The following is an 11,783-nucleotide window of genomic DNA, read 5'->3' as shown; positions in this document are numbered from 1 at the left end:
TTTATATTTCTTTTTTCTACAAATACAAGCCTAAAAAATGTGATATGCATTTGCATTAATAATCTTTTTCTCTGATACCCCTCTGTCATTTAATCTTGGTAAAAATACAGCTGCTCTATGAAAGTCCCAAAGGTGTCTTTGAAAACTTCTGTCAAAAACATCTTCACGAAGACCAGGGAACACAGGTCAAGGAGAAAGTTCTGGAGAAGTTCAAAGACGGGTCGGGTTCCAAGCCTTGAACATCTTACTGAGCACTGTTCAATCACTCATCTGAAAATGTGCACTGAAAGGCACAACTACAAACCTCCCGAACACGATCAGTTAAAGTGATAAGCATTAAGGCAGTATGATAATTATAGGGACATTTTTTCATCGCTTGAGTCAGAAAAGCTGCTCAGAGTTGATATAGGAGCAAAAATCATGGACTAAAACGTATGTGAAAAGATGTGAAATTGAGATAAAGTTTCACTTTTCTGCAGGATAAAATCCATAGGAAAGCTCAGTTGAGGTTTTGATGAAAGTCTAAGAATCTATGGTAAGAGTTAAAAACTGATTTTCATATACTCCCCATCCAATGTGACTGACTTTAAGCTATGTTTGCTTAAAGTCAATCATTTCAATCTCTAGATGTTCTAAGCAGGTAGAGACAAACCTCTGAAGGCTTACAATTGCACGCCAGTTTTTTTTATTTTCGCTAGAAAATAAAATAGACAACATAGATTATTTTTCTTCCACTTCACAGCTATGCCCTGCTTTGAACCGGTCGAGCAAACACAAGTCTCATCTGATCATCAAATCCGGTCATTCTAATGGTCTCTGGAGTTCTAGGTGTCCCTGATTAGTTTTTCAATAGGATCTAAGTTAATAATATGTTGTTTTTTCTGTTGGTCTGTCTGGTTGCTTGGATGCGGAAAATGGCGCACATCAGGAGCGCACCCAAGATCTGATTCTTTCGAAAACATTTTGACTGTTTTCCATTAAAAAGATAATATCAATTCCATTAAGGTTATTGGAATCTCAAAAACTTTAGATTAGCTTTCTAAAAGTGTCACCAGTGGCATTTTTGCGCAACTTTGCGCATAGGTTTTATATTTGGTGTTTTTTTTACTTTCACATGGAATGCCAGATCAGGTCATTTCAGGCCCAAGCGACATCTCCATTTTATTTGAAGTCTTATTTTATGTCGCCGTGATACGGATCACGGCGAAGTCATCCAACACAGGTATGCGCACTGCGCGTCCACGAGTGTCTCCATGCGGAGAGTTGCTCCGGTGCACACAAGGAGAACTTAACACTGATTTCAGATCTCTGTCCAGCACTTTGCAAGTTTGTCCCTCTGCTGTGAGTAGGCTGGAAAACGGGAGGGTTGGAGACGCTTTGCTTCATAATTGATGTTTTCCCATGGAGGAGGAGTCCGCGTCCTCCGAGAAGGGGAGACTAACCGTAAGGTGGGAGAAAATCTCTTCTTTTTTTCTGATTTTTTCCCCCCTTTTTTCAGTGGGATAACATCAGGAGGGTTTGTCTAGGCGAGCCAATTAAGTCCCACCCCTGCTATAGATCGCTGCTATAATACAAAGCAGTAAAAGCGCTCGGCTCACACGAGCGGCTGCAGTTTAAACCAGAGATCCCGTGGCTTATAATTCTCTCACTACTTTTCTTTTTTTTTATATCCTCTTTCGATGTGCCCCGTTATTACCATCAGTCTGAGGCGCTCATTTCCGCACCTGCCGCGGTAAGAGACCAAGAGACGCAGGCGGAAAAAAAAGGGGGGAGAAGAGAGGAGACAAGGACATCGGCAGCTGAGATAAGACAGCAGCCGCAGCGGTGACTCTTTTTTCTTTTTTTCTGTTTTTAGATTTTTTTTTTCTTCATTATTTTATTTTTAACATGCATCAGCGCTGGACCAGAATCGCTTCTGTCGCTCTCATCTGCTTGTCCTTGGTGTCCTCCGCGGTGGGATGCGGACCGGGCAGGGGCTACGGCAGGAGGAGACACCCCAAGAAGCTGACACCTCTGGCGTACAAGCAGTTCATCCCCAACGTGGCGGAGAAGACCCTGGGGGCGAGCGGTAGATACGAGGGCAAGATCACACGGAACTCCGAGCGCTTTAAAGAGCTCACTCCCAATTATAACACAGACATCATCTTCAAGGATGAGGAGAACACAGGAGCCGACAGGATGATGACTCAGGTAAGCGCACTGAATAATTTTGTTTTGTTTTTTTGTTTTTTTTGGTTTTTTCTTTCCTGTATATTTTTCTTCCTCCTCCACCATCGCCGCGCACTGCAACAGCCTCCCTGTCAGACTGATTGCGCACGTTAGGTGAAGTCTGAACTCTTCACACTGAGCCTTTTAACTTCACTGTAAATGCAGATGCACTCTGATGCGCCAGCCTGGGACTTTCTCGCACAGAGATCCAGCTGGAGGAGTGATGTGCAGGCGGACATTCAGGACACTCGGCCTTCATTATTGTGACAGTGAATTTGAAATATTAATGCGCCCCCCCGCTCTCCCCCCCCCCACCAACCCACCCTCCTCCTCATCCTCCTCCTCCTCCTCCATCTCCTCAAATCTAAATTTGTATCTGAATGAGGCTCCATCTGAGAGCTCAGCAGAGCCTCGTTCTTTGACTCTTTCTTGTGTGTATGTGTGTGTTTCTGGATTAAGGTGATCATGTTTCGTGGTGATGCGTTTTAGACATTTCTTCCATCTGGATTGTGCGCGCAGGGGGTGCAATGAAAGATGTTGATTTCTTAAAGGGTGGGGAGCCAGTGGACGTGGACCGGTTACGCGTTTTCTGCAAGCGAGTTTTGCAGGAAGGACGGCAGATCTTAAAGCGCGACTCGATTCCTATCCCCAGCGTCTCCCCGGCACTGAGAGCTCGGCGAATTAGGAAACACTGAACATGCAGCTTTGGGTTCGTACCGGTTCAGTGAGAATAAAAATGCGACGGTAGGAGTGATGGTGGCGAAGGTGGCGCGCTGGAGTCTCTGAACTCGCGCCTTGCACCAGGCATGGGCTCCGATGAAATATTCAAATATATATTCAAGGTCTCAGCCTTCCCCACATATCCCTCCTCTCTCCTTTCTATCCGATACATGTAAGTTACCAACAGATGAGGATTAGGAAATTATAGGCCTTTGGAGGATGGCTTCTTTCCAGAGTGGAGCCGCGAGGATAAACTTTGGGGTTCTGTGGTTAATTTCCAATAGAAATTGACGTTTGAAAGGAACTTGGATGTTATTCCTGGAATAGATTTAAACACGCGTGGAAGGGAGGGTGCTAACTTCGTTAAAAGTGTTTCTACGTTACTGTGGTCTTGTGTTGCATGGTTTATTTTTCAGCCAATTTGTTAACCTGGACCACGTCTTATTTTGAAAAGCTCCAAGGCATTCTCAGTTTGACTTGAAGCAAAAGTTTAACTTCTTAGAGTCCAAGTAGCAGACCCCGATGGCCACTCTTTTCATTTACATCACATCACATAAAACTATTACAATGAGTTAACACACAGGAAAAGTGACGGTGGCTGCAGGTGACTTAAGCCTTACGTATAAAGATTTACCAGCGTGGTTTGCACTGTGCCTTAAGTTGCGCGCATTGGCGCGCAAAACTTTCCGCGCAGTTTTTAACCCAGTCTCCGGCGCTTTAGAAAATAGATATTCGGTGATAAACGCCCAGGCGGTAACTCTGGTAGATGTGAGCTGTGTCAGAATGTAGCAAGCAAGCGACCCTGTGAAGAAACTTCAATTCATTGCCAGGGAACGTGAGAACCATCCCGTTTAGTCTGATACAGTTTTGGAGGAGGATAGCTCCAAAAGTGACGGGGCAGCTTTTACTGCGGCTTCACCGCTCAGTCAGCTCCATGTGTCTCATAATAAACAGGTGGAGATGAGCATATCCTCAACTTTCTTTATGATATATCTTATTTTCCTTTTTTTTAACTAGCTGGTCTAAGTCTCTGATTTCTATTTTAACGTAGATGAGCTCGACTTAACGGGTTGAATCGCTTTTAAAGTAGGTATTTATGCAGCGTAATAAGTGAGTCGGGGAAAGAGACTGACAGGTAGCTGATAAGTGTTTCCTCTAACCAAATCATTTGTGAAAAAAGATTAAGAGGTGGGCTGCTGAGCGCCTCACCCCTCTGGAGCGCAAGAGCGCAGGTTTGCAGGCTCCCTGCTGGGCTTTGCTTCATTCATGGTGGCTGAGCAGAATTTGGCTTAATTTGCGGCACACGACCTGATGAATTAATAAACAGGGTTCAAGCTTTTTACGTCTCTTGACCAAGACAATCCCCACTCTGTGAGTTTTTCCCCTTCAACCCCCCCAAACAGATTGTATTTTTTATTCATCACATGCTACAAGTGTGATGCACAGATTAAAGGTCTCTGTGAAACCTCAAAAAATCTTGAGCTGTCCGTGAGGCTCCTCTGATATTTCACAGGTCTGTCTGTCAGCAAACTAATAACACCTCCACTTAAGGAGGCATGTCACGTTTTCCAGGACTCTGCAGGAGCAGAATGATGAAAGTCACCCCCCCACAAACACCCCATGTCTGAAAGGACTCTTTGTGATGTTTTATTTGACATATTAAGAACAGTTGTCCTGGAGAGGGCCAAGTATCTTCACTGAGTGCTCACACACACATTTTAAGGAAAGATAATCTTCATATCACCTTCAGAACCAGTTATTGATTTGAAGGAAACAAACAAACATTAGTTTGAGCATTTAGAATGTACTTATCTTGTTTAGATGGTTCCTTCTTTGATAGGGAAAAAAGGGGGGACATTTCACGCACCTTCCAGAAACCAAAGACCCAGATGATATAGGGCCAGTGAAGCGAATGCAGTGCTTTATCCATATTTCATGAGCAGCTTTCTTACCCGAGCTGTGCCCTCTGACGCTGCTGCTCACACTGAGAAATGCAAGCTCAGGATCAGAGGTGCAGTGTTTCAGCACAGCTGAGAGAATTCATGGATTTATGTGGGGATGGAGAGGCTTCACTGAGTCCAAATGTTCGTTTTCCCTTGCTACTGATATAAAAAAACAAAAAAAACAAACAGATGTATAATGGAGAAAGTGTGCAAATGAAAGTGTGGCAATAGAATCAGAAAATATTCAAGTTTTTAGTTCAATTTATTTGAATGATCTGCATTGGTTTCAGCTGATTTACTTGATTTCTGCAGAGATGCAAGGACAAGCTGAACTCGCTGGCCATCTCTGTGATGAACCAGTGGCCCGGGGTGAAGCTCCGGGTCACAGAGGGCTGGGACGAGGACGGCCACCACTTCGATGAGTCCCTGCACTACGAGGGCAGGGCCGTGGACATCACCACCTCAGACAGAGACAAGAGCAAATATGGTACCTTGTCCAGGCTCGCCGTGGAAGCCGGATTCGACTGGGTCTACTATGAGTCAAAGGCCCACATCCACTGCTCTGTGAAAGCAGGTAAGTAGGGGGAAAGATAGGGACCAAAATCAAGTCGTCATAGAATTGCATTTTGTTTAATACTGTCATTTTATTTAATACTGTCTCAAAATGTATAGGTAAAAGAAAAAAAAAAAGCATTGCTTAGTTTTATGAACAAATGCAGTGAAAATGTAACTCATTGTCGTGTAACTTGACAACTTGGAGGAAGTCGGAGTTGTAACTTGACTACTCCTCTCAATTTATGGTCATGTAAAGTATTACACATAAGTGTCTGGTTACTGGAGGTGGGTAGGGATAATTTATAGAATGGCGATTAGCCCCCTTGATCTCCCCTGCTTGCAACGTTGCATTAAAGTGGGAGCTATGAGGTGTAGACTGCTGTGCAAATGAATCCTCAAAAGCAGGTGCGGCTTAGGATTTTTTTTGGACTTATCAGATGGCCCTGCAAAGAAAAGTGAAGAGAGCTGATTAAAAAAGGCTACATTTTAAAACATGTCCTACTGGTTAACACTAGGTTTGCCGGGTAAGATGCTTTCCACGAGGGGGAATAAATAACTTCAGGGTAGCATGTCTATGCTATATTTGTACTCGAAAATTGGATGCTCAGTTTTTTCTGACAGAATTGGAAGAATAATGTCCCCTAAATTCAGTATCAAACATGGCTTCCACACATGAAAACTGATAAGGAGTGTTTACCTTGTGTTTCAGTATGAGCTCCACTTGTGAACTTTTAAACAAAAAAATAGGGGAAAACTTTAATCTTTAGCCTTGCTAATTGTTGTTAGCAAAACAACAACCAACAATGCTGGATTTCCAATCTCCAACTTGAACTTGGGTGTCTCATCATTTCCAGAGGAGAGGTTTAACTTTTGAGACAAATCAAACCATATACCATGTAGACAGGCTAGGGTTGGGGAACAAACAGTACCAGGAAGGAGTACCTGTCCCTCTCTTACCACTGGGTTTTCTTTATTATGTCAATTTGGCTCACAGCCCAGGATGTAATTCTGTCAGGGGGCAACAATAGTGCTTGGGAAAAAGAAGGTTTAATGTCAGTTGTCATTGAATTGGTTTCCCAAAACTCACTGAGTTGTCTAGTCATTGGAGGACGGGAAAATATAAACGTTCAGAGATTGGCCACTTATTTGAATTCAGATTCTTCTTATTGTTGTTTAGGGAGCATTTAACAAATGTTTTTTAAATTAATATCGACTATGAAATCGACATTCTGCTTCTGAAAAAAGGGAGATGTTCAATACTTTTTGGCATCAAGACCAACCTTATATTGTGCAGCATAAAAATCAAAACGTGTCAATAGGTCATACCTGGACTAAAGATATTCAGGGTTGATTCTTGAAACTTGTTTTCGAAAACGAAATATACAGAAACAGACTTACATTTGTAAAAGGTTGGTCATCAGAAAAATGAGGCAATTTTCTTTTCTAGATGCTTTTCTGGGAAAACAAACGCATGGTGTTTAAAAACCACAGCAGTCAATCAGGTGCAACAGGTTGCAGATTAAAAATAATTGTCTTCTGTTTAAAAATGTTCTCAAATGAGTCTGATTAATCAACATTATACGCTTCCCGGCAGTGCCAATGGTGATGAGGAAGGAATTTCATAAGAATATTTCAGGCAGTGATGTACGAGCACCTGTCATCCATTTGTGAGCATTTACCATGCAGCTCATTCCTTTATCTTACATTGCCCCACACCGTCTCCTAGTGGGAACAACAGACTGCAGTCTCAACAAGGCTGCTGGCTGTGACCCAGAAAAGCTAAAGCTTAATGGATAGGATACAACAATATTTTGGATAAATCCCATTTATTTAAAAAATTCATTATATATATATATATATATATATATATATATATATATATATATATATATATATATATATATATATATATATATATATATATATATATATATATATATATATATATACACACCACTCACAGATGAACCATCACGCTTCTCTCAGTCCACTTTATTGATAAATCCCTTATTTCTCATTCATCTCACACGTTCTGAGATCACAGTACGCTCTAGGCTGACATGTCATCAGGGGTCATGCGACTTTACAGAAAGGATTTGGCCGAACAATGTTGGCCAAATCTGGTTTGCAGTTGTCACCTCATTTCATGCTCGGGAACCTTAAAAGAAGATTAAAAGCCCCCAAATTCTGAGTAGAAAAACCTCCCTTTTCCCCCCCCTTTCTTTTTTTTCTGCATGATCCTAGAAACTGGTATGTGGAGAGCTTCCACCAAGGCCAACATTATCGTCATCAAGACTGACAACAAAGCAAGGAGAGGTGGTAGACAGGGTGGTGGTGGAGGGGGTGTGTATTGATGTTGCACAACAGCAAGCATTTAAGAGTCCGGGGGCACTCATTTAAATTCAAATCTACAACTCGAGAGGCATGGAAAAGTGGCTCCACTGAGTAAATAGTAGTTGTGAGTCGCCTATTTGTGTGAATTGTCACATGGAGGTTTCTGCACCTGAGTAAATATGGGGAGAGAGCTGGGAAAGGCGTGAGTGTTCTTTACGAAGAGTAGCTCCATCCACCAAGCTGATTTAGAATAACAATGCTTGTTCTTTATTGGGCTTTTTTTTTTTAATTAAGGATAGATGAGCCCAGGCTTTTAGGTTTTACAGGCCAAGCCAATACACATCTGACATCAAGGAGCCTGCAGGACATCAATATGCAAAATGCATACAGGAACACCAAGACGTCTAAAGGCTAAAAAAAAAAAGAAAAGAAAAGAAAATCATGGGGAATTAGTTCTTGAGTGGCTTTTGAATGACAGCTGTTTTATGACTGTTAAAAAAAAAAAAAAAGAAAATCAAGTTTCAGGCTGATACACATAGAATATGAAGGAGACCCCAAATGTGACACCTGAAGAAATTTAAGAGGAAATGATTCTGTAATTAAGGCTATGACTTTACATTTTCTAACATCATAAAACCTTCAGGTTATAGACTAAGTCAATACACATATATCACATGCATGGAGGAGCACTGAGACCTGTGGAAAATGAACAAGTTGAAGAAAAATAAGTTCTTAGTTGTTTTTGTAATGATGATTATTATATGAGATTGAGTCTTTTGATTTCACACACAAAAAAATCTGGTTTAGGTATCTTGTTTGAAGAAGCCAGTTTGGCATCAGTATAAAAATGCAAATAGGCTCAAGAAGATGTGTGAACATCAAAAGATCTGTCAAGAAATGCCTTCTTCAGCAGGTTTCATATGAAGGCTATATTATCAATTTAAATGTTGCAATTTTACAGGAACTTTCTTGTTTTAGGGCACATTTGAAGCAAAACCAAAAGAGCTTAAATATGCAAAAATCTTTGAGCTCATCAAATTGTGTCAAGACTGAAAAAAATGGAAAGAAATGTACTTCTTTTATAGTGGCTATGACATGAGTTAAAGCCTTCTGGTTTCATAGGAACTGTCAGACTTAAAGAAAACATCACTCTCCAACAAGCATGAATCAATGACTAAAGGCTGAACAAAAATTCAATAACAATTATATTTTAAGTTCTTTTCTTTCTTTTTTTTTTTTTTTTTTGAGTCAGTGTAATGACTACATAAACTTTTGTTCCAACAGAAAATTCAGTGGCAGCAAAGTCAGGTGGCTGCTTCCCGGGATCCTCCACAGTCACCCTGCAGGACGGCAGCAAGAAGCCGGTCAGAGACCTCCAACCTGGGGACAGAGTCCTGGCTGCGGACGGCGACGGAAACCCGACCTTCACCGACTTCATCATGTTCATAGACCGAGACTCCACCACCAGGAGGACCTTCCACGTGATCGAGACCGAGACGGGCCAGAAGATCACCCTCACCGCCGCGCACCTCATCTTTGTCGCCCGTGAGAACTCCACGCGGACGGCGACGTTCGCCAGCGACGTGCGACCCGGACAGCAGGTGTTCGTCTACGACGGGGAGCGGAGACGAATCGTGGCGGTTCACGTGAAACGGATTTACACGCAAGAGCACGAGGGCTCCTTCGCGCCCGTGACGGCACAGGGGACCGTGATGGTGGATCAGGTTCTGGCATCCTGTTACGCGGTGATCGAGGACCACCAACTTGCGCACTGGGCCCTGGCGCCCGTTAGGATCGCCCACTGGGTGTCCTCATCGCTGTTCATCTCCCGGCCTCGGGTCAGCGCGCACAACGAGGGGGTCCACTGGTACTCCAAACTCCTTTACAAGCTGGGGACGTGGCTCTTGGACGACCACTCGATCCATCCACTGGGGATGTCAGCATACCCAAGCTGAAAATCCCCCCCACAGGAACAAAATCAGACTGAAGTAGGACCCTCGAACTATCAGTAGAATGACATATTAAATAATAATAATAATCTTAAAATTAAAAAAAAGAAAAGAAAAACGAACAAAAAGGCCCCAGCGGAGTTGGGATATTTATTTCAGTGACTTTTCCATGATGCGTCCCCTTTCAATGAATGAATGGAGCCTTAAAAAAAAAAATCCTCTTTGAATAATTTATTCTCATGTGAACTCTGCTGCTGCTGTCACAGAAATGGATTGTGAAACGATGCGAGCAGCAAATTGTGCATAATCTATTTTTGTATATCTCAACTACAAAAAGCAAAAAAGATTTGAAAAAGGAAAAAAAAAAACAACAAAAAATATAAAAATGAATTAAAAAAAATATAACTGGACAGAGAAGACGATCACTATACATGTGCAACTGACTGTTATATTTTGGGGGTATAGAACAAACTTTGCGGGGTTCCATAAATTATATTTTTATACACAGAAATGTAAATTAGATTTGCTGCCGAATCACATTTCGTTATTTGAAATAGTGTAAGATATGAGAATATATTTTAATTTAAAAAAAAATACAGTAGCTTGGAAAGTATTGGAATTCTTGTACTGCTATTTGTTTTATTTTATTATTTTGGTGTCATGTCTGTATTTTTTGCTTTTTTGTGTGTGTGTGTATGTTTCTGTTTTTTTTTTCTGTTTTCTTCAGAGGAAATGAACATGTCAAAAAAAAGAAGCAGATTTTGACAGTTCAGTAACCATTAAAGTAGTACTGAAGCAACTTCGTTAAATAAATTAATAAGTAACTCTTGTAAATGTACTAAAATGATATTTGTTTTTTTCTTTTCATATTTTGTAATAGGGACATAGTTTTCTATGTATAGAAAATGACCTGCGGCAGATGCACATGTCTGGATAGTCTCTACCATACCAGTTAACTTTCATAACAGGGCGATGTGTCAAGAAATGTCTAGAGTTTATTATTTATATGTTTATTACAAAAACGAGATAAAGAAAAATCTTCAAACTTGCAGTTGTCTTTGTCTAAATGAGCTCCACTTAAGAAAATCCCCCACATAAAGAAGAAGCCCCTAAAGCTCGTAAGTTACCTTTATTTCTTATGTTAATACAATTTTCTATTTGCAAACTGTGTGGCGGTAATGAGCAAGAATCTGGCGTTTTGTGTTCTAATTGGATGACTTGAATTATTGGCAGAACACTCAAGAACAAAAAATAAATAAAAACAGAGAGAGAGAGAGAGAGAGAGAGAGAGAAAAGCAGAGAGGGTGGGACGAATATTGCGCTTTGAACCGCCTTTTGCATGCTTGTGAAATGTTGAGAGCCTATGTCAAATTTAACGAGCTTTGCCCTCTGCAAACAACTTCCCCAACGTGCAGACAGATTAAACAGGAGCGTGTTTGTTGTGCCACCGGTGTCGGCGGCGGCTTCAGGTCAAACACGGGCTGTAGGAAATATAGTCCCAAAATCACAGCTTCACTTAGTCCGAGCAAATCTCCGTAATCCTCCGCTATTTTCATACAGACTTATAGTACGCGTTTAGTGCTTAATGGAGCGCTTTCAAGGTGCATCTTTGTTAAATTGATTCCAGCGCCCAATTTCTTGCACGGTGGCTCGGAGGTTATTAGTCAGTACAATGGTGACACCGTGTGGTAAAATAGAGGTACTGATAATTGGAGAATGTTGAACACACAAATATATCTCACTTAACAAGAAATGCTTGCATGGCAGAAACAATCTGAGTTTAGGTTTCTACCATAGTTTATTTTATTTTTGTTGGTCAAAGGTTAAATCCACTTTCACAAAATCCACTCCAGGAAAAGACAGCATTGCTCACCCAATGGAAGAAATCCATCCTTTTACGATTGTGAACTATCTTTAAAAAAAGCAAAGAGAAAACTTCTCCTTAAAATGGATCTAATGATCTGTTATTCTGGTGATTACATCACCAGAATAACAAGAACCTGTAAGAGTTCTTGAGGAGGTCTTTATATAGAACCAGAACTCCTCACCATGAAAGAGTAAATCAGTGGTTCTG

General features: G+C 41.3%; 1 protein-coding gene across 1 annotated transcript; it reads left to right on the top strand.

The window, feature by feature from the left end:
• Positions 1 to 1,551: 1,551 nt before the first annotated feature.
• Positions 1,552 to 10,119, top strand: shha (sonic hedgehog signaling molecule a). The gene is made up of 3 exons (XM_055037943.1): positions 1,552 to 2,190; positions 5,184 to 5,445; positions 9,045 to 10,119. Exons 1-3 carry the CDS (start codon positions 1,888 to 1,890, stop codon positions 9,713 to 9,715), a joined length of 1,236 nt encoding a protein of 411 aa, XP_054893918.1. The 5' UTR covers positions 1,552 to 1,887; the 3' UTR covers positions 9,716 to 10,119.
• Positions 10,120 to 11,783: the final 1,664 nt, after the last annotated feature.

Source organism: Poeciliopsis prolifica, unplaced genomic scaffold (assembly GCF_027474105.1).
Source record: "Poeciliopsis prolifica strain line A6 unplaced genomic scaffold, Auburn_PproV2 SCAFFOLD012, whole genome shotgun sequence".
NCBI lineage: Eukaryota > Metazoa > Chordata > Actinopteri > Cyprinodontiformes > Poeciliidae > Poeciliopsis > Poeciliopsis prolifica.
Note: the sequence above shows the minus strand (reverse complement) of the source record. Positions and strands in the feature narration are given on the sequence as shown.